This window comes from Alligator mississippiensis, chromosome 8 (assembly GCF_030867095.1).
Source record: "Alligator mississippiensis isolate rAllMis1 chromosome 8, rAllMis1, whole genome shotgun sequence".
In the NCBI taxonomy this organism is placed as follows: Eukaryota; Metazoa; Chordata; order Crocodylia; family Alligatoridae; genus Alligator; species Alligator mississippiensis.
This window is the reverse complement of record NC_081831.1, coordinates 17,169,048-17,193,516: the sequence shown is the minus strand read 5'-3', so window position 1 is coordinate 17,193,516 and position 24,469 is coordinate 17,169,048. Positions and strand designations below refer to the sequence as shown.

Genomic DNA, 24,469 nt, shown 5'->3' with positions numbered 1-24,469 from the left:
CTTGGGCAGTCCCAGGAGCCACCACAGCCACAGAGGGAAGGACTGGGTCCCTGGCGCAACTCATGCAGGCAGACAAGCTCCGATGGGGGTGAGGGAGATCAGGCTCAACACTTTTTTTTTTTCCTTTGGTGGAGCCTGCCTTCCCAGACTGCTGCCAGGCTGCCTGCACAGTCCCTGAGCTGCACAGAGCATGGTGCTTTGCCCCGCGGCTGTAGAGCAGCAAACTAAAACTCCTCGGAGGCGTTTTAGTTTGCTGCGCCCCAAAGTAATTTAAGGCTCATTAGGCCACCAAATGTGCTACAGTGGCTGGAACTGATGCGTAATACGCCACCAATGTGTGCAAACGCCAACACCATTAAAGCAGTGCAAAACTATTTAACCCACTTTAAAGTGTCATGCACACATGCCCCTCATTTCGTCTACACATGCTCATAGTATGGCACCCTACAGCACCCCTGAAAGGATCTTGTGTCATTAAGAATCACTGGTCTAAGGGTAACGGCATGGTTGGATAACAAAGCTAGTCTAACATGCCTTTGAAAAACTGCTTTGCATATTACAGCACAAGAAACTATAAAACCAATTACAATTTGTAAAATATCTGAGAAACAAAAATTTCTTAGGGTGATATCTTTTATTGGATCAACTACATAGTTGGGATATACAAGCTTTTGAAAGCAACACATTCTTTGTCAGGTCTCCTGACTTACACTACTAAAATGTCTTTAAAAAACATACTTAGTTCTCCAGCTTTCAGCAAACCACTGAATAGCTATGAAACGTTCTTAGCTTACAGATTGCATTTGGTTAAAATGACAATAGTCAGTTCACTGGATGGGAATGGCTACCAGATTCGGGGGGGGGGGGGGGGGGGGGGGGGGGGAGTTAAATTTGTGTCATATTGAACCTACTCTCATTTGAACACTTGTGGATGGGTATCCAAAAAAAGCTAATGGATACTTCTTTGCATGTACTTGCTCTTGTTAAGTCATGGGGAAATATTATTAAAGTAAAGAAAAAATGTTCAAAAAATTTCAAACAAAAGCCATAAAAATAGAAGTAAAGCCATATGTTATAGGAGAACGTTTTCTGGAAATGTATACTGGGGGGAAAAATGGCATTCATTCCAATGGAATTCATTTTTTGAAATCTTATTTCAACTTTATATTTGGAATCCACCTGGCCACTGTCCATATTATTACATGTTCATTATAAAATGTTTTATTTTTCACTTCTCTTTAATAAAAGTTACGTTGGCACTTAACCCTATTTCTAGATTTCTATAACATTTAGGTTTAAGTATTATAACATGGTATAAGCCATCTGTGGCACGGCACTGTCGGTGCCTGCCACTTTAAGGGCCGAGCCAAGCAGCCAGCAGGTGCTTACTTGCAGCCGCCATTTTTAGATCCATGGCTGCTTATATAAACAGGGCAGTTCGCTGCTGGCAGAGCAGGCAGTAACATCGCCTGGCTGCTAGGCTGAACACAACATCCTGGGGTAAGAGCAAGAGCTGTAGAGGACGGTTTGGAGACTCCTGGTCCTGGGCATGACCTAAAACTGCACCCTGCTGGGAGTGGGTGGCCTGGTGGGGCTCCCAGTGGCACGGGAGCCCCCAGGAAATGCCAGACCGGTCATCACCCCAGTGAAAGGCGAGTAGGGGTGCCTTAACCCCAGCCCTCACCTTCAGGTGGGCCATATTTCACTGCAACAGAGTATGCCAGGTAAGCTTCTGGAGCTGCCTGAGCCTGCTGGAGGAGTGACCCTGCAGGGCCAGGCATGCATCCAGAAGCACCTGAGCTGGGAATGGGGGACCCCAATCCCCAAGTGCAGGCAGGAGGTATAAACCCAACCGAGGGACTCGACTGGTCAATGCTGGGGCCAGGACCGGAACAGTCAAAAGGGCCAGGGGCCCACCATAAGGGATGCCCACGATAAGCAAAGAAGCTTGGGGTCCCGACTGGCCTGAGATGGGGCCAAGGCTTACAGGAGCCAAAGGTCCCATGATTGGGGGCCACAGCTAATGGGTGAAGAGGACGGTTGAACCAACTGCCTGAAATGCCATCTGCGAGGCCTGTGCCGCAGTGTAGGGGTAGAACAGAGCCACAGATAGCCCCCCCACAATATTGGGGTGAAAAATGGGCAGCCTCCTGCCTTAATTAACAACCTAATTAATTACAACAAGATATGGCAGGCAAGACAGGTGGGCAGCAGGCCCAGAGGTAGGTGGGAAACTAGCTCTGTGGCTAGCGAGGGACCCCCACTTTGCCATACCATCTACCTGCTAAATTATTTCTCTCATTTTTATTTAACAACTTTGAAATAATGAGCTGCAAAAACAGACACATTCTTCCTTGAGATGCTTTTTTTTCCTTCACTTTTTCTGAAGTTTTCTAATGCAGTCACAATTTTGTTCACTCATATCTGTCATCAAGCCAACCTGGGACTTAAAAAGAGAAAAACAGACAGACACACATTTACAAATAAAGTAACCAGACTGATGAGCACTCATCGGATAACTCTCTTCTGAGAGAGAGGATAGTTCCTAACGGTCTGCCAGGAACTGGTAGGACTGTTGTTTGACATAGTCATTTTAAACACGAACTCACCGTTATCTGCTGTTCCACCTACCTTTCAGTTCCCATCTGACCCATTTCTAACAACTAACATGGGTTTCTTCATTATCTTCTCTTCCTGCCTTCTTATTTCCCAAATATCCCATTCCTCTGCTAAGGGGTTGGGGGAGGAAATAAGTTGCCAAGTTGACATAAGGAGCTTTAAAATTCCAAATGTCTAATACCAGTGGGGGAGAATTTCCAGGCTAATGCAGGAAACATCTTTGCCTCCCAAAGTTCAAAACAACTCTGGATGCATCCACCACCACAGTGGAGGGGATGAATAAAAATATAAAAAACAGCATTCTAAGCAAGAGAGATCTGTAATGTCCCACAGAAAGTTCCATGTGACTGCTCTTCAACTCACCAAGACAGGGACTGACCGCAGACTAACAACATGCTTCTTACTGAATGTCTGACTGACCTTAACGTGACTTCAAATAATTTCACTAAAGCACAAGAATATGAAAAGCAGTTGGCCAGCTATTCTAGACAATTCCTTAGTCTGACCTAATGTGCTGATGTTAAAACAAACTGACATAGGGTTGAGCTTTTGTCCTCATCAAAACACATATTTATAAAGATATCTTTGTTTTCATTTGACAATACTTTCAGCATGACAGTAAGTGACAGGTAACTTACTACCCTGTGCCCAGCTCTCAAAAGATTAACCCTTTACTACCTAATATACCCTCTCCCATTATGACTGTACTCACCAACTGCCTTTTATAGCAAATCTGTGGGTAAAAACAGACACTGCCAAATGAAGTGGAGCAGCTGATCTGCTTTACTGGGTGATGTGTTCCCCTTTCCCAGGGATTCCCCACATCCCTCGCTGACCTGTTCCTCCTTGCTGGGACATAAATCAGCTCATGCCACGTGAAGAAGGACGGGGCACTGTGTGTACCAGTACAGAGATGCAGGACAGCATGGGACCCAGGGAATCTCCAGCACCCTGTGCCTCCATGCTGGAACCTGCACCAGATCCTGCAGTAACCCATGCTTCATGCAGATGTACAAGTCAGCACATGACCCATCACAGAGGCATGGGGTGCTGGGAATTCCCCAGTTCCCACACTGCGCTGTACCTCCACACTAAGATCTGCATCAAGCCATACCTCCATATGAAGCATGAATCAGTGCAGAGCCCAGCAGAGGTACCAGCATGGAGGCACAGGGCTACATAGGTCCCCACATAGAGGCATGAGGCACTCAGGATTCCCTGGTTCCTGTGCCTCCATGCTGTGACATGCAGAGGCTTTCCCTGCTTGCTGAGACATACCCCTGGAGATCCTAGAGCAGGCCTCTGAAAGTGGGGGGCCCTAACTTTTCCTGTTTACAGAGATGTGCTCTGAGATTCCCTGTGGTGCATCTCTGTAAGTGGGGAAAATTGAACAGGTGCTCCTGGGGGCTTGAGGGGTCCAATCCTGTCCATGAATTCACAGGGTATGCAGGATCAGGTTTCTTAAGACACCAAAGCATCTGTCCTGGGGAGCTGGAGAGTGTGGGCAGCTCTGGGCTGCCTGCACTCTCCTACCATAGGAGAGAAAATGAGATACAGAGAGGTTAACTCTGATTGACTCAGATGTCAGAGCAAAAGACATGGCACTGAGCCTCAGTATCATACACTAACTTGCAGATCATGCCACTCCCATGGTTCAGTGCTACGTTAATCTGTCAGAATACCGTAGAGCCCAAAGGAATATTACAAGGAATATTCGTGTGAATAAGCAATAACTATTCATGTCATGGCTGCAAAATAAGGCATAGAATTGTCTTTTAAAGCTTATTTTACTTCTCCCTACCCTCAAGGTTCAAAATAATTCTATTTGCATTTTTGTTTTATTGGTGATCAAAATTATAATATGCTGTACACTGTAATAAATGGAAAAGCAAATAAAACATTTTGGCTATTACAGCATATATTTTAACTGTAATAAAGATTAGGCATAATTAGGACTTCAAGGGTTTTTTTTCTGCATTACATCTATAAAAGTTTTCTAACAAGAAATTGTTTCTCAGCTTTCTAATTCCAAAGCTGGATGCCAGCAAAAACATCTCATTACAGATGATGCTACTCTTATAACTATGCATTTCCCATTTCCATTTATGCTATGCAACAGGAGTCAGCAAGCTTTTAATGGGGAGGGGTGGGAGGCTGACAAGGGGACCAGTGCTACTGGATGTAACCCCCTGAACTGCCAACTGGCAAACCAGCAGCATGGGACTCTGCCTCAGGCTGGATCATACCTTTGCAACCTCGATCCAACCTCTCTGTAAGACAGCTCCAGCTGGTGAGCTGTAGGTTACCAACACCTGCTACAAGCATTCCAAACAGTGAAATCTGGTGGTACAAATCCACTTTCAAACTTGCACAATGACACAAGAAAAGTAAAAAGTGTAGATTAAAAAAAGGAATATGTTAAATGGTAGTATGGAAAAAATGGCTCTTCTTCTGTCAAGTTAGGAACTGGGCTGGAGGGATCAGAGGGGTCAGAGCTAGAGGAATAGGAAGTAGAAGGTAAGGAGAGAGGGGGAAGGGGAACCTGGAGGGTCCGGTCTCTCCTGTGCTCTCTCCTGAGCCACACACTCAGGTCTCTCCCGTTCCTCCACACCCCCCACCCCAGTCTCCCCCTCACTCCTCTGGCTGCAAGCCCCCTCCCCAAACAAGCCATTCCAGCCCAAGGCAAGGGTGGCTCAGCTCTGACTTCAGCCCTGAGCCCAGGGCCATAGCCAGAGCTAAACTGACACCTGCCCTGGGGCTGGTACTCAAATCCAAGAAGGTGGGGGGTTTTCCTAATGCTGACTAGGTGGAAAACTCTGTCTTAGATTCAAGTAAATACAGTAATCTAAATTACTGTTTTTTAACCCTTTAATTAACTCTGAAATTAGCTTCAACTGGCTTAGATTTTCATGTTTCATCTGTAAATCATTCATAACCTTACACAGCACTTCTGTATTTCCTGGAATTAAAAAAAAATAGTGAGCTCCATCTTGGATTCAAGTACAAGGCAGGGAAAGGGGCAGGCAGCTGCTGTGGGTCCAAAGCTAACTGGCCTCAGCCCAGGCTGGGGACTGGAGTTGCAGCTACAGCAGCTGCCTTTCCCCCTGTCACCTCTGCCCCTCTGCAGCCTCTGTCCCTACTCGCCACTTGCTGTCCAACACATGTCCAGCCCCATTCCATCCAGGGGCATGGAGAACAGAATGGCTCCAGGCTCAGCCCATCCATAAAGCAGGGGTTGCAGCAGCCGGAGTTTCTACTACCATGACTGCAATCCTTGCAGCGTGGCCAGGCCATGGCCAGAGCTACATGCCCTGAGCTAAAATGGGCTAAAATTGAACAATAAATGGCTGAGGGGGGTATGGAGCAGAGGCTGCAGGAAAGGGCAGAGGCTGCAGCGGGAGCAGATGGGAAGCAGAGGTAGCAGGACACAGGCACCATGGTAGGGGGGGAGGAGGCAGATACTGGGAGAGGAAACCCATATAGCAGAGGGGAGGGACAAGTGGTGGGAAGGACAAAGGGCAAGGGCAAGGCTGCTTGCCCCCACCGCCCACTGCTGCTCCTTTACCAATTGTAGCAGTGCACAGGATAAATTTAAGGTGACCCTCCAACCGTTAGATTCCATACATGGAAAATTATAACAAATTTATACTTTTTCCATGTATAAAATCCAATTATCAGAGGTTTACCTTAAATCCAAAATCATCTTAGATTTGGTAAATAAAGTACTTTCGGCAGACTTGCTCCTCAAGTAGTTGAGTCATTTTATGAAAATCAGTTCTGAGGAGTACAGTTAGGGTTAAGAGATATTCAAAGTTAATTTGTAATTATGATTACAAAGCACAAGCTACATTTTGAAGCATCCATACAGTTCAAAACACCAAAGACTTGGACTCCATCAAATAATATACTCTCCCTACAACCTACCCCTACAAACAGGGATTGTTGACTGTATGCATTTCTCAGGTTGAAAAATGAAAAGAAACTAATTTCTGTGTAGTTTTGATTTCCATCTGTTTTTACCTGTGCTTTGCATAAAGAGGTTGTATACTGCCCACAATTGCAATACCACTGGATTGAGCTTGCCAGCCTGCCCCCAGCTCCATGCGTGCCAGCTGGATTCACATACCAGACCATGTCATCTGCCCCACAGGGCTTTGGAAATGTGGCAGTGTTAATTGCTCCACTCCCTCAACACAAAATTTCCAGACTTTTGGGGAGCCCCACAGACTGGATCACATGGCTCCACAGGCCAGATCTGGCCCATGGGTCAGGGATTCAGCACCCACCCCTGGTCTAATATATTGTACTCTATGTAGGAATACATGTTTTGACTTCAGAAGATTAAACTAGGGCAGCTAATATAGCTGCCAATCACATGTTCTGAGATGACTTAGGCAGAGAGCCTATTATAATAGCATTCTATTTTCCACATTCACTGCTTTTTAGTTTTCAATTAAAGGTTACAATTTGATTGTAACCTATAAAGCCATAAATGGTTCAGGAGGCAGTTGTACAATCAATTGATTAAATGGTTCAGGATCCAGTTGTACAAGCAACTGATTCTCTTTCCTAGTGAAAATATTGCAACTTAGACCAGTGACTTAAACCATTTACACACAGGGGAGCCAAAAGACAGAAGAATGCTGTCGAGGCTTCTTCTGTGAGAAGTTCTCCTTGGCTGTGAAATTCATTTAGCCACATTATTAAGCTCCTGGTTAAACTGCAAAGTACACCTTTATTTTTTGTACATTTGGACAGAAGATTATTCACATATTGGAGACAACTGGATTCACTGATGAGCACTGTTGTATATTTTGTGTTATATATACACAGACAGCCGGTTAAGCATGCCATTTTTTTTTAACTTCTACCTGAGCTACATTTTTGTTTGTTTGTTTGCTCGGTTGAGGGTTTAAAAAATGATACTTTTTTCTTAGAACAAAACTTTAAGGAAACATGACCAACCAAACTGAATTACACATACATTACTACATACTAAATTACATCCCTAACAAGTTCCTCCTCTCAAATATTACAACTTCCCTTTTACATGCTTCCGTCTCCTTACATTAACTATGCTTCCTACCTATCTTCTTGCCAACATTCTAGTGTCCAGACACGTTTTACAAAATTAATTTTTGTATTGATGGCTCTGCTTTCTAACCCCATCTAGATGTGTGTATGGACAACATTCCTTGCCCTCTTATAATATTTTCAATTTCCGTGAACACATCTGAAGATTGTTATTTTTGTATCAAGATTCAGTAGCATGTTTTATAGAGCCTTCCATGTATTACAGAGTCACAGAATAAAATGGGTCCAAGAAATATAGAAGGTAGGGCACATTTGCACCTTACAGACTAACTAAATCAGAGATGTATACAATAAGCTCTCATAACTAGCAGCTTACTTCATCAGATACTGTGAAGGGACACCTAGGACATATTACATTGCACAGTGGAAGAGTGATAACAATAGGACAAATTTTAACTGTGGATTCATAATATAGTCTACAAGTCTGTGTCTGTATTATTTTTAATAGTGCTCAAGCCACATTATAATTATATTAAAATACTTTTTTGCTCATAATATATACCTTTTGTTTAAATAATCCATCTCTATCCAATTAGCTTGCATTGCAAGTAAGCTGCAATTTTAATATAGGAATAAATGAGACACTGTCAACTTACTGAGGCAGCTCTTCTGCAGTTAACGTCACGATCAAACACTGCAGCTATTACCAAAGCACTGAGAAAGGAAAACACAGTGTATAAGTAATGCATGCATAAAGATTAATAATGTACAAGCAAAGCATCACAGTATTAAGCTTATATTAAATATTCAAGATTCCCTGGAAAAGGATGCTTAAATTATCTTAATGAAAATCAGAGTTGTAACTTGATATTTCCTTGTATTCAATTAGGTATTTCCTTGGGCTGAAAAAAGTTTTCCCTCAACTGTCTGTGGAAATGTAAGAGCTGTGACTGAATACACCTTATGTCACTTTATATTGATCTGGGAAGACATACTACACTGTGACTACCCACCAGTACTGATACATTATTAAACATTTTTCAAATGTTTTAAGTTCTTTGTAGCATAAAATCATCCATACAGAATAAACTGCATGCTATTGCCTTTACAGATTGTCTCTGTATATCTGGTCGATTCACAGCATAGAATCAACTCAATTTACACACTGATAGTAAGTCAACTTGAATATTAAAAGATGTATATTAGCCAACTAGCAATTTTAGGGGATGCACTTTCTACAGTATCATGAAGTTTCATATGCGTATGCCTGAAGTGTCTTATAATCCTCAGATGAAATGGAATTATACGCAGCTATATTTTAAAGAGCTCTTTGGGGAGTGGCAACAGGGAACAATCCAAAGATCTCTACCAATAGCTTAACTGCTGCATCTCTAGTAAGAGTGCAAAACCTAATTTACCACAGCTAAAATTATGCCAGGGATGGCCAACCCGTGACACACATACCACAAATGGCAGATATGGCCACTTTGGTGGCACATGGTAGATCTGGCAGGGAGCAGGAACAACAGCCCAGATAAGGCAAGGAAGCGAATAGAGCAGTAGAGCAGGCAGGGAGGAAAGAGCAGAGTAACACATCAGGAAGGAAAGAGCAGAACAAGGGATCAGGCAGAAGAAGGGGGTCAGAGTGGAACTTGGGAAGGAGCTTTCCTTTGTGGTATACCAGCCAAAAAGATTGGTCCCCACCTTATGCAGAGGTAGATATAATATTTCACAGTTCAAAGATAATCAAGTCTCTTCTCACACTGGCTAACCGATAGAAGGAGAAACATATACTACTGCAAAATGAAAACTCAGAAGCTGGTACACCCTGGCCGTTCTGATTAATGACCATTAGGCACCAGTCAGTCTGTCTACCTGAATCCATGGGGTGGCTTAATTATGTTGCAACAAGAGTTATAACACCATTAACACTATGTCATTGTTTGCTGATTTCCAAACTTTTCAGTATTTTAATATACAAACATCAATTACAGAAATATGTTTTTATTTTAAATGTGCTTTATACCACAGATGTTTTAGACATGTTAAAATAAAACAAACTTAGGACTTCCAGACATTTTAAGAAAATAAAAGTTTTAAGCAAATAAAAACAACATTTTATTTTTCAATAATGTCTCAATTCAAATATCAAACAACAAATCAGACAGTATCAGAAGACATCACTACTGAGAGACTGTGAAAGACAAGACTGCACCCTAAAACAAAATAACTGACTGGCTCCAATGCCTTGGGTTATAGTCCTGAGCAACTGATGACTGATTTTTTCAGTAAAGTTTTGACATAGGGCTATGCAGGAAGGTTTTGAGTCAGTGAGATTATAACCATATCCATATTTTATAAAATACACTTATTAAAATACTGTTTAGTAGTATCACAAATATTCTAATATAATAAAGTGCTTAGTCTGTCTGTCTGTATGTCCATAACATTTTGGGGCAACTGTGCATGTGCCACCCAGAGGGCTGGCAGCAATTGCCTGTGGGGGCTCCGTCTCCTCGGGCAGGGAGGGAGGCGCCACCACCTCAGGCAGGGAGGCGGGAGCCGCTGCTCCACAGGAGGAAGCAAAGGCAGGGACAGGGCGGCAGGTGGGGGGGAGGGAGGAGCCGCCGCAGCCACCTCCTCAGGGAAAGGGAAGCCCCATTGCTCTGCAGGAGGAGGCAGAGGCAGGTGGGAAGGAGGGAGGAGCCGCTGCCACCGTTGCTGCCACCGCAACTTCCTCAGGTGGAGGGAAGCTCCGCTGCTTCACAAGAGGAGGCAGAGGTGGGCGGGCAGGGGGAGGAAACTGCCACTGCCACCACCTCCTCAAGCAGAGAGAAGCCCCCTTGCTCTGCAGGAGGAGGCAGAGAGTTTGAAATTGAAATGTAAAAACTTTGGAATCCCCCTGACACAAAGACCTCTTATTTTTCATCAACGTGGGTTGGATTCTCTCTCTCTCACACACGCACTTTTTTTTTTTTTTTTTTTTAAAGAAACAATGACCAGTGAAAACCCTTCTAGCAAGAACTGCATCTACAAAAATATAAAGAAAAATGTGCTGAAAAGTAAGAGAAGCATATTTCTGCTTCAGGTTTCCAGAAGTTTAATATGAACAAGGGCAAGTTCAAAGCCTTATTTAATAAAATCATGAAATATTTTGACAAACAAAACTCAGAAATTAATCTACTGACTTTACAGTAGCACAGTTCTGTTGAGTGTCTGGCTTCTCAGCAAGTAAAAATATATGGAATTCATGATCACTTTTAACTGTTGCGCTCAGTTTCAGCTTTTTCCATACGATAACAGTTGTATGCTACTCCTTTAAAGCCCATCAAACTGGGTTACTAAATTGTTCAAATAGAATTCATTTTAAATGAGTGCACACACAATGTACTACTACTATAACATGCAGATTAGCAAGGAGAGCAATGTGTCTAAGATGAAACATGTTTTAGGCGTCTACACCCGTCTGCTTTCATTGTGGGAGTTTATGTGATACTCCACCAGGATTTCCAAACATAAAGCAATCATTCGTGTCAAACAAAGTGGGATTTTTTTTGTAAGCCAGGTAACGAAACATGTCTCGACTTGTTTGAAACTTTCTGCACCTGACTTCTAATAGGTACAGCAAAGAATGACTTGCACCTTTGAGTCTCCAAGACACTTTTGTAGTTCCTTGAAGTATATTTAGTCTTTTGAGCAGGACAGGCAGGAAAACAAATGACAGAAAAATTATTTTAAGCACAGGCTGCTCCCTCATATCAGAAGTTTAATTGCTTCCAGTGCAGTTTAGAAGGGGGCACATTCCATACCACCACACTACTTGGGGTAGACCCTCCTCAGCCTATTCTGATCTCATTCCCTTTCCTCCCCACCAGGTAAAAGGGGTGAGGTTATACAGCTCATCAAAGCAGAGGACATTTCAGGTCTCCCCCTTCCTATAAACACATAACCCACCAGGAAAATCCCAATCTCATTTGCCTCTGGGACCACTCCTTATAACTTTTACCTGAACAAGACACAATTAATCCTATTTCAAGGAATCCAACTTTTCTTTTTGAAGCTATGAAGAGGGGGGGAAAAATCACTTGAACCTCATGTCAATCTCTCCCAACAAGAAAAAATTGGTTTTGCTTCTAAGAAGGCAATTGGCAAGACTAACAGCATCACAGAAATAGGATTCTCTTACTACAACTAAGGGGAGGGAAGGTATTACAGCTAACAGAAGCAAAAGGGCTTTTGAAAAGCCTCAGTAAGCTTAAATACGAGGGGTAGGGGGGAGCACCCTCAGGTGTGTCAATGAGCAGGCCCAATCCCCTCTGCTCCAGCCAATAAACAGTGTCTGAAAAAGGGACAATTCCATTTCTTTAACACATCCTTTCACAATCCCTCAATGTTCCCCAGATCAACCATGTTATCAACCATGTTATTTGTAACAGTTCTTAAGTGAAAAATTCTAAATTCATATCAATATCAGCTACATTACATGAAAGCTACATACATTTTAGTAAATAAATATCTTGGTAAAAAAACTAGTAGGAATGCAAATAAAAAGACTGAATACATGTTCAATAATTTTAAAAGGAAAATAGGGCACACCCTTTAAACTCATGATTCACATATAGCACACAGCTTTACATTAGAGAAAAGCAAGATAAGCACTTGTGTACAACTCCCTTCTCAAGAAAGCATACAACAAACAGATTTTTTGTACACAGAAGTTATTCTCAATGTTTCATCATGGCACAAGATGTAGCTCAGAGCAATACTTCAAATTTCCTGATTCTGCAGGACAATCTTGCCCTGGGGCAAGCTACATCAGTTTATCCAACAACCACACCTTCCTTTTTTTCTCTCACCACAAACAACGCACCACCGCAGGGAAGGCAGAGTTGCCTGCACTCACACACTGTGCGCATACACACTTGTGTCATATAGCACAATGCTAAAGTGAGTGAAAATAGCTTGCACTTAGATCTCACCAGAAAGAAAACAAATGCCAAGAAAAATTAATTTACTGACAGGTTGTGTCATTTTCTTCAAGAAAATTAAAATTTATTATAACTAAGCAATAGTTTCACATAGTTAAATAAGTGCAGTGGGCAAGAACTGAAGAACTAAAATGACACAGTTTATACAAATAGTAGAAATACTTTTTTGCACTGACGTTTTAAACAAGCTGGCAAAACAACTCTACTTCCGAGTGCATTGATTCTTACAGAAAATGCACTTACTTGATTTATTTTCCTAGGGAAACAAGAAAAGAATTATCCTTATAAAATTCATAGGTCTTAAATTATATATAACTTCTACTTTCTAATCCACAAGACATATTCAGTAATTTTATATATTTTTAATCAAGCATTATAAACAAAGGGTAACACCCTTTTAGACAGTCTTAGCACAATATTTTTGATGCATAAAAATATTTTAGAAGGTAGACAATCCTAAAAATCCAGGGGTCATTTTACCAAGCATTTACTTTTTGTACTTCATATGGGCTTGTAATTTGGACAGGAAAGGGAAGGCTTTTGAAACTAGTTAAACTGGACTTAAAAAAAACACAGTACTACAATGACACCTGTGTTGGTTCAGATCCCAAATTAAGGGCAGAAAAGAAAATATAGCCAAGATAAATATTTAGGAAAGTGTGTTAGAATTCTGAGGCAAAGATTTTTAACAGAGCTTTCCATTTGTCTGAAACTTCTGTTTGTCAAGAAGAATAGTACTGAGTTGGAATACCAGATCTACAGATACTTTCACACGCTTGCCATATCAGTATTCTCTACAAATACCCATCTTAGTAGCAACGCATGATGAACAAGGAGAAGTCATAAATCAAAGAAGATTTCTTTAAAGTAAAATAATATAATCATATTAATATATTTTTGTTTTACAAAACTCTTGACACTAGTAAAAAAAAAATGGCATATTTACTCCTCTGTTCATCCACAAAATAGATTCAGGATGGGAATAACAAAGTATGTTTCCCCTCCAAAGTCTAACTAATAGAGAGTAAATGCTTGTTAAAAAAATTGGTAATATTTTTCCAACCAGCAAAAGAATTTCACTTTATAACCACTGTATCACAACCTGAATTGGAAGTAGGGCAAGAATGAAGTTCAGTTACCATGCTGCTTTAATACTCGGCTGAAACTCCAGACAAGAACGTTAATTTGTGCCAAAAGTGATTCAGAGATGAAAAGGATCATCACTTAATTACATACCTGCTCAGCAACTTGTAGTTACTACCATACTTGCACTGAACTTGCTCTGCAACCACCACCACCACCACCTTGTTTTTCAAGTCTGATTCATATTATTCAGTAACTTCTTACATGTCATAATACCGCTCACAACTATAACAGCATCTGAGCACCTCCAGCCAGCCAAAAAGACAGCGTTAAGAAGGACAAAGGATGATGCTTCCCAATTTTATCAACACGGAAAACAGTTTCAGCGGCATATAATTGCATGTGTTTGTAAAGATTCAACATTTTTAAATATTAAGTTATACAATATATTATTTTCCTGTAACAATTGTATTAACTTGTTTTCTTATAGAGAAAAAGACTCTTTCCCCACTGTGATCAAATTAGAATGAATATCAAGTGCTTTGTTATAAGATGCTGAGTTTTGTACCTTCAACGCAGCAATAATTTGCATGTGGCTAAAAGTATGATACTTATTTTTTAATCTAGCGCAAGGTGTGTCACTATTTCATTTAAAGAAGAGTGTGTAGTCATTGGCTTGCTGACACACTCAGTGAAACCATGCGTCATAATGTATTTGAATATGTTCTGCTACCTAATGCCCACAGAGGGAACTTCACTGCAGAGCGCTCAAACTATCTATACTCAGAAAAAGGAAGCAGCCAATGTAACTATAAGAAACTTTTAATATAAATTTATTACAGGACAATTTCCACCTGAAGTATCTTTCAGCTATGCTAGTATACTCTGCTTACATGTAAATAGATATAGCCTATCACTGATCAAACCACACCAGACCTAAGGAATTTCTACAGCATCTCCCTATTCAGCTGAGAATGTAGTGATACTGTGATTCGATGTTAACACTAAGGGACTGAAAGCCAAAAGACTGGCCTACTGGAATTTGCTTGGCCTCATGTCTATGAATAACACACGCAGCATGTTTCCAACAGCTTTGTGATATCAAAGGAAAAGCATAAACAGATGATAGCTGAATGGAGAGTCTGCATCCTACATATAGACCCAGGTTACCATGGTAAAGTAAAGGAGAGAATGAGCAAATTGTGTGTCGCATGAAGCATTACAAACAAGAGAACAGTATAAGAAAGGAGAACTGACAGCTCAGAAGTTATGGCTTTAGAGTTTTTAGCACTGGTAAGGCCTCACCTGGTATAGTATGTCCGGTTTTGGGTCACACATTTAAAGAAGAACACCGGCAGTTTGGAAAGAACACAGCACAGAGCAACAAAAATGCTTAGGGGCCTGGAAGGCAAGACTTGAAGAAAGTCTGAAACAACTATGATTATTTAGTCTGGAGAAAGAAGACTGACAGGGAATTTGCTAAGTCTTCAAATACATGAAGGGTGATAGCATAGAAAATGGAGATGGGCTTTTCTCCATGACCATAGCCAACAGAACTAACAGCAATGGCCTCAAGCTGCAGCAGGGGAAATTTAGGTTGGAAGTTAGGAGGAACTTTCTGACTATGAAAGGGGTCAAGCTTTGGAACAAGCTACCTCAAAAGAGTGTGGAATCTCCATCCTTGGAAGTTTTCAAGAGCAGGTAGGAGACACTGGCTGGGATGGTTTAGTCAGGGATGATCCTGCCTTAAGCAGGAGGCTGGACTAGATGATCTTGTGAGGTCCTTTGCAGCCCTATTTTCCTATGACCCTACTATTATTATTCCTCCAGTTTCATTAAAGCAAGAGCAAAATAGTTTTAGATAGTAGTATAACTTCAGACATTTCATCAATTTTGTCAAAATAAACCAGGATGAATCTCATAACCAATCAAAGAGTCAGTACCATAAAGATACTGATGAAGTTTGTAACAGGTTTAATTATAAAGGATGGAAAATAGGATTTTTTTTACTTAGATCACTCTAAGAAAATAATGCTGGTTGTTAGACAGTGCTTAGTGACATGCCCCCAACATCAGTAAAAGCAGAACCCCCCCGCTGGGTCACTACAACCAAGCATGCATCTGGAAATTGAAAGAGAAGCAGCAGCTTCTTCCTTAGACCCTCCTCCTGCTGCTTCCTCCATCAGTGCACCACTTCATGAAAATATTTCTCAAATCTAGAACAGCTTATCAGTTCCACTTTTCTTGCACTGAACTCCAAAAGACTTCATAGCTGCTTGGAGTCATGTTTTTCCAGAACTGAGAACAGAATGGGTAGGGAAAGAGAGAGTGCAGAAGGCTCCTAATCAAGCAGTACTAGGAACTAATTCCTCCACAGTGTTTGCTTATGGATCCTTTGGATTTATTCTTTATTTTGAAGTGACAGGTAAACAAATGAAAATAGAAGCATTACACATAATAAGTAATTATTTGGTCCCTGTTTTGAAAAGGCATTAACTGTGCCCTTTGAAAAAACCTGTAAGGAAATATATATTTTAATGATCATAAACCTAGGAGATTTTGTTTAAAAGATTTTCTTTTTCCAGGGCTAAAGTTATATTACACTATTTTTATACCTCAATTGAGACTCTTGGTACAATTTCTAGTACCATAAAAACTTCACTATAGAATCTTATTTCAAAAATTTTAATTTTAATTAAAAAAAAAAAAAACCCTAAAAATCTGTTCTTCACAGAGTAGAGATAAGAACAGTTAAACTTTTCACAACTTGGCTAACTTCATTCATATCACCCAAGTTAAATGAGCATTTTTAAGGGAGATTATATAGTCCCTTGTGAGAGGAGAGGCAAAAGCCCCCCCCAACATGGCCGTGGATCCCTCCCAACAAGTCCCAATACTTACCACAGGGAAGGAGACAAGCAGCAGCTGTGGGGAAACACTGATGGAGGCTCGGCAGTTCGAAGCTGCCTGAGCCTGCGAATCAGCGAGCCCTGGGGGCGGGGCCTCGGAGAACAGCGGGCAGCTCAAAGAGCAGCTGGAAGAGAAATCAGTGGGAGAGAGGGAAAGGCACAGCACGCCGGCTGGGAGATGCAGGTGGCGGAGCCAGGCGGCCCCAAACGCAGGGAAGGAAACTTGAGCATCAGCCGGGGAAGTCCAGCTGACAGAGCAAGGGATCCGGGCTCTGGGAGCCAAGGATCGCTGGAGAGCAGCAGCGGGGAGAAGTGGTTCTCCATTACCAGCCTGAGCGGAGCCCCAACCACAACAGGGAACTCAGGTACTGTGGCAGGGAGGGACAACGAGTGACAGCTTAGCCCCACAGGCAGCCTGGTGAAAAGGGAGGAACAGGCGGCAGCTGTATCGAAGCCCTACGGAGAAGTGGCAAGTACCACCAGATGGTGAGATCAGGAGTGATTAGCTCCTAGTCAGAGGGATCCTGGGAGTCAGAATCCTGGGTGCCCGTTGGCAGACACCGAACACATTTTTCAGTTAAGAATTAGCTTAAGTTTCTGTTATCCCGGGCCAGGGCAGGCTTAGTTTGCCCAAAAGTTGATCCGGAAACCAGGGATCGACTCGGGAAAAATTGACGGCTGGAAAGACCCAACCCAGGTCGAGGCAGGTCATGTGGATGAGAAGAGATCATTCCAAGGATGACTGCAGGGAGCAGTCTCTTCCCAGGCCATGGATGTGGTAAGGGTGGGGTAAAGGGGAGGTTTGGAGCCCCGCGAAGAAAGACCAAGGTCAAGATCCCTTTTGGGACCACCAACAGGGAACTGCCTCCCCATCAATCAACATAAAAGGCATGGCAGGCGAGTAGGGGCAGCACCTGAAACCATCTAGGTGGCCCCAGGGTGCAGTCTCTCCCTGACGTTGCTAGGGAACAAGGCACTGACCACAAAAGGACCGAAGCCTTACAACACCTACCAGTGACATCCCTTTACAGGATATCTTATTCTTGAGCAAAATGATTCAGAAAATATTTCTGAAAAGGTTGCCTAAAAGTTTTTGGATATGTAGTATCAGAACATTACAATACTAGACTCTCTCTAATAGCACTTTTCTATTTACTGCATTACCCAAAGAAAAAATTCATTGAAAATTTACTATGCTGGGCAGCAGTATCTCCACATATTCCGCAGCTCCTAAACCAAAAGGTTCACATGGTGCTATGGGCAGGCTAATTAGCCCAACTGCACTGCTGTATAATCATAACTATACTGCTTCTTGTAGCCCACACAAAGCAGTGTCATCTATTTGAGAACGCTGCTACCTGGCACAGTAAGTATAGTATTTTCCCCGTAGAAACTTACCTTGAAATTTGATTAATAAATGGTTTCAGTTCTAAGGGATCATAGGCACGAGCAAAGGCCCAGGAAACATAGCATGCTGCATCTCTCACGTTGGAACCCACACTGCAGGCTCCTCTCTTCTCATCATATGTCAATGCCTTTAAAATCACAGGAATAACTGTGAAATAAATACACAAAATAATTAGGAATATTATAGATAAGGAAAATACAAAGCTACTCAATGATAAGTTTTAAATGAAAATCTATATGAAAAGGTGCATATTTGCTTATGCTTAGTAAAAATTAACAAAATACTGCTCTTAGTAGATATGAGCTATTATTTTAAAGCTAATTTAACAAACAGGGATTTGATTTAACACAACATTTGCTTCTTGCCTCATACCCTTTGTTTCTTTTCTCATCCCTCTATATCCGTACTTCAGTGATCTCACACCCAAAGAAAAGTACATGGAAGGCAACACCCTAAATTAGCAAAGATTTAAAAAGAATGTACATATATACTAATGTGTCCTCATAAGGAGTATCTTGCACTGTCCCAAACATCCTCCTAGAAAGAGCCTATTGAAAAAATGAAAAAATACAGCAGGAAGCTGTTACAAGAATAAAAGTACTTGAAATTTTTTCAACTTCTTACATTGCTGACAGACAAACATTTGATAAAAAATATTTATATGTTTGGGAGTCTTATCCTCTTTCCAAAAGAAAAGGACACAAAAATTGCTAGGCTTAAAAAGTAAAATGCTCCTACAATGGCAAAAGCTTTCAAAATACAGCTCTTTTTGAAATTTCAAAAAACAATGTGTATATTTTCAACAGTTCATGCAAACTGTAATTCAAAAATAGGTGCTAGAAGAGGTAACAGACATGAATTCTTAGTTGAAGTGTATAAAACAGGAGGCATTCTCCATTTTGAGCTACACCATCAGTCTTACCTGCAACCATCCATCACCACCCATGCACTGTAGTAAAAGTCACCCACAGTTAAAATAGTACATGCCTGAAAATTTTGCCTTGGGACACTTGACATGGGACAATCCTCATACTGAGGTTATGTTTTTTGATCTGCTGGTTTTGAGGTGTCACAAATCAAAGCCATTTCAGCTTGATATTACCAATGCTTCAGTGATGTAACTGTCTTGTTGTAGCATTTCAGCACTGAATAGGATACTCAATCAAGCTATCCAACCCTTGAAAGTGAACACAAGGAACACTGGAAAGCTTTGTCTACTTTTAGCATCATTTGTGCTGGGACCAGAGGGGCTGGGCAGAATCAGTGGTGGATGTGGTAACCAAAAGCAGCTACAGGACAAGCAGGGCTATATCTGCAAAGCCCTCACATACCTTCTGACACTGATGGCCATGTTCACTGGGGCCCAACTTGAGCGGCAGGCCAGACCCTCATATTCACCCCCCCAACTTCCAGTAGGCTACCAGGATAGAGTGGCTCTACAGGCCAAATCTGGCCCAGAGACTGTACATTTGACATCCATGCTCTAAAGCTACAGAATTACTTAAACTGATGGCAGGCAGCCTTACAAGGGGGACATTATACAGATAAATTCTACATTGTACTTTTCTCTTCCTACCACTAGACTTGCTTAAGTTCAGATTTAATTATCTGTTTTCCATCAAAATGCTGATTTCAGCTAGATTCTAAAGGCGCTATTTACTTTTACTATAGAAATGTGGAACTGGGGGCAGTTGCTGGCATTTCAGTTCAAGTCACCCCTGTTCTTAAAATTGCTTCTAAGAAATATTGAAGACGAGGCAGTCGATTAAGTCTTGTGGGAACCACTCATGAGGATTCTGACGATCAAATAAGTTACCAATGCCAACTTGTAAAATGATCCATGTTCTTTAGCTCTAATAGCACAGTATCTTTTCACTCAAGCAGCTTATAAGGAGGACACAGAAGTATCTGGTGATTAAATGGCAGAGGGATCTAGCAGCATGTATTTTGTGCTTTATTCTTATATTTATAGAAGCTATATATATATATGGATGTACTTATATTGATTACAGAATGGGGTGGTCATTCACAAGCCTAACAAGTTTTGTCTTGCTATCACATTCTGGCAGAGATATTCAGGACACTGGCAGCTAACAATTAGGAAGCTGTCTTTTGCTAGCTTCTCAATTAGCTTCACTAGAAAAAAGATCGGTAGACACAACACAGTATCTAATGAACTTGCTGAACTTCAGTGATGGGAATTTTGGGTTTCTTGTTGTTTATTAACGGACAAACGACTACAAGTTTTAAGTCATGGAGTGGTAGATTTCCTTAAGATCCTTTTCCCTCTCTGCTGTTTAGGAAAGGCAGGGAACAGTTACAAGTAGAAGCTCAAAAGCTCAGTGCTTCTGTTACAGACTGTGGGAATGAGTAAAATTCTTGGAAATTTGATCCAAAATAGCCTGATTTTGGTGACTCTGAAGATAACTTACAGGGGCTTTAGGACAAGAAATTGCTTAAGAACAATTTTGAGGAAAGTATAGATTATAGGGATGCTGATGCAATTATTCTTGTAAGCAGTACAAAACTACTGGTGATTTCTTCATATTTATTTGTGGCTCTAAATAATTATCAAAGGCACTCAAAGATAAGTGCCCATTTGATACATTTTTATATATCTAAGGGCCCCTCTACATGTGCAGATAAAGGCACAATGAGATTTAATGCATGATTCATACAATCACACCTCCTGCCATGCCACACACGCATGCAGGAGGTATGATTTGTGGGATTACATATTAGCTCCTGTCGCACCTTACCGCTGGTGCAGGGGGAGCCTGGGATCACACTGCAAGCCCCATAGCTGACAGGGCTCTGTGCGCTTGCTTTGGGGGCAGAATTCTTTGCATTCACCCTGCTGCAAGCCCCATAGACAATGTGGGCTGCGGGGCCCACAGAGGGGCCGGGCCAGCACCAGGAAAACTGCCCCCACTGCAAGCATCATCAGCTGCCAGGCTTGTAGCGGAGAGAATGCTGCCCCTGCTGCGAGCCTCCTGAGATGTGGGGCTTGCAGTGGCAGCAGCAGGGAGAATGTGGCTCCTGCTGTGAGCCTCAGGAGGTGCAGAGGTGTAAGCAGCAACAGCAGGGAGAATGCTGCCACCACTGCGAGCCTTGTGAGACACAGGGCTTGCAGTAGTAGTGGAGTTCCCCCATTCTGGCCCCACTGCAAGGCTCAGAGACGGGGTGGCAGGGAGAACGCTGCCCCACTGGGAGCCTCATCAGGTGCAGGGCTCGCAGCAGCAGTAGCATTCCCCAGACAGGACAGCCTTTAAGTAAAAATCTAAGTTTCAGGGCTTGACGTCCCCACCATAAGGAAATTTGGAAGTGATGATGCATCTTTTCTAAAATTTACTGCCGCTGCATTACGTATAGGAGACAAATCACAATGTTTGGACAGCTCACAGGCCCTAACTCCCCGTTCTCCAGGACAAGGAAAGCTTCTGAGTTCCTCTGAATGAAACCTTTCACACAGTTCCAGTAACACACTGACAAACTTTGTCAAATATATAATTTTCCCTGGCGGGCTTCCTTTTGGCAACTGTAGTAGTAGTATTTTAAATGCACTCTTCCCTAGATGGCATGTAGCTTAATAAACTAATATTGCCTGAAGAAAAAATAGCCTCCAGGGGAAACAGAACTAAATCTAATTCTCAAACCTCTCTGTCACATTAGATTTACAGATACCCCTTTTTCTGAAATAAAAACATGGGTCTGGAGATCTTTACATGGATCAAGCATAGTATTTGGTTGTTTAATTATCTTAGCATTTACTTGGATAACATGAGGAAAACTAAATAGTAAATAAATATCAATTAATAGCTAATCATTTTGAGATTTAACTTAATCACCACTGCAGAAAAGCCACAATAATGGGAAAGGAATGTGTTACATTTTAAAATAAAACTGATTTTCATCTACTAAACAAAGCAAATATAGTCAGAATATTTATGGTGTACCCATTATGTCCACAAACATTATATAAAACCATTATACTATTCCTATTCAGGGGAAAATGGTACAGCAAAGATGATATTTTGGCATTTTCTTTACCATTTCTGAAAAAAATGCAATAAAAGCATTAAAAAAATGCAGCCAAACTTGTTTTGAAAAATGCTGCATTAACTGGTGAAAAAAATGGAATTAGCTGGTTCTACAGGAACACTGAAACAACTCCCAGAGGCAGTTTTACAAACCTGCTGCAAATTTCCTTCAAAAGAGACTGATTACCCTAACTAATTCAGCCACTTGTGGTAATATGTCCTCTCCTTCCATCTCAAGGAGAGTTTTAACATGGTTCTTCAATACCTATAATGTGTAGAGAGAAAAACTCAGAGATTTCAATCTAGGAAAATATGCAAATAGTTTCAACATCGGGCAAGGCGAGTGGGGCACCAAGCCTGGCCACCAGCTACGAGGGGATGCCAGAATCTTTAGCCCCCTTGGGAGTTTTTGCCACACAGGAGCAGCCTGCACTGCCCTGCCTGGCTACAGGAGCTGGATCTGGGAGGGAGGCGGCAAGTGATCTCCCTGCCCCCTGGGCAGCCTCTGCCAGAGTCAGTGCCCTATACCCAATCCATATGTAACAGGAGGGCAGGGGAAGAGAGGGAAGAAACAAGGTGCCAGGGTCAGTTCTCAGGGAACCTGGCCATGGTGCTGCTGCTCTGAGCAGAGCCGATGCGCTGCTACAGCAATGCCAGCAGCAGCAGCCCACGAAGGTAAGCCTTCCCTTCCCCTCACCCTTGTCCCCACTTCCCCTGCTTCAGCAATGGTCAGCACACCTCATGCCCCCACCTCCAGCACTCAATGAGCTGACTATGCCTCTGAGTCTCAGTGCTGTCACTGGAATGTTGAGAGTGAAAATAGTAAAATAACCTACTCATGGTCAAAGAAAAAGCATGTATTAGTTTATAGGAATACAGTGTAATCAGAGCTAAGTGTTTTATACTCCAATTCCATAAATCTTCCCACTTTTTGGTGTAAAGTAACATGCAATCCCACTCCAGTCCAACAGGATTATCCCTGTGCTTCATTATTAAAGGTCAAACACAATCAGGTCAAGCTGCATAACAAATTTTAGGGGTGGCACTAGGGATATGCCTGCACCAAAAGGACTGCTCTGGGGTTCAACAATAAAGTATGACACACCCACTTTACACATGCTAAAGTTTTAAACAGTGGTCATGTAACCACCTTTAGGCAGTGCTGGGCACTGGACACTACCTAAGGATCATGAACACTAAGGTAAAATAGAATTTAAAAAAAAAAACCACACGTGCAAAGGGACAACATATTGTACCTACAGCATTTAGGTAGGTAGCAACCAAATTCTTACATCAAGGATTTGGGATAGGTAGGTGGAAACTGTTCTCACATTTTCTAAATATCATAAAAATATTTATTTAAAACCTACTGCATAAGCTTTTTCTCAGATGTAAATAGATAAGGTTTATGCTGTCACTGCTTTTTGGCGCACAGAGCAGTAAAACGCACTCTACAGCTTCACAATCAGCTACTGTACTTGTTCTATGACATAATTTCAATTCATTGATATTTAACTGTCAAAAAATTACTATCGTCACACTGCTGTGTATATGGTTACCTTACTTCCATTTTTTACACATATCAAAAATTATATTAACCTAAAACTGACTGTTCCTGAAAAAATTAACAGCTCCAGAAAGACATTTTAAAGGAAAAATTAAAAGAAAAACAAAGATTGATTAGAAATGCAGAAGTAACTTTGCCAAATCCTGTTTTGGAAAACTAGTAATATGTTAAATTATTTTGAGCAGCCGAACAAATATTTTGGACATGATAATTTCTTCTAAATTTAAAAAAGGTTATTTGTTATTAAAAAGCATGTTATCCAAACAAGATGATAAACAGCATCCACTCTCAATTTAATTATTAAGACAATATCCACCTGCTGAGTTCAGTGAACATTCAAGAAAATACAGTCACCTCTGCCTGTAGCCTAGAGGTATTAATAAGCACCTGTTACACTCCACCCTACCTTACCTAACAACATAACTGCAGGTTGCAACAGATGACTTTGCTCAAGTCCTGTAAAAATAGAGAAACAACTCTGACTTCCGTGTTGACAAACTTCAGACGCTTCTCTCTCATATATTGGATATGAAAACAAATACCCAGAGGATATTTAGCTTTCTAAATACAAGTGATTAGAATACTATTTAGAACAATTTTTAACTGACGATCTTAAAACACATGAAAATATATTAATTAAACACACACTTTTTAGGGAGATCAAACATTTCACTCTAATCAGAAGGACTCTGGTGCTGGTATTCATAAGAAACACACTGGTTTAATAGTGATCTATACATATGTCAAACACAGTAAGTGGCATCAAGATATACAAGTGTCTCTTACCATGACACTTGAAGTCTCTTTACCATGAAGTTACT

The 24,469-nt window shown here is 41.5% G+C and overlaps 1 protein-coding gene across 1 annotated transcript in view; it reads right to left on the bottom strand.

Moving 5' to 3' along the window:
- TBCD (tubulin folding cofactor D) overlaps positions 1-24,469 on the bottom strand; it is a 228,112-nt gene that overhangs the window by 105,430 nt on the left and 98,213 nt on the right. The window contains exons 14-15 of the mRNA XM_006268721.4: positions 18,032-18,188; positions 8,310-8,367 (exon numbers count right to left, since the gene is read on the bottom strand). Of these exons, the coding sequence (XP_006268783.2) occupies positions 8,310-8,367; positions 18,032-18,188 (215 nt within the window). The remainder of the gene's footprint in view (positions 1-8,309; positions 8,368-18,031; positions 18,189-24,469) is intronic.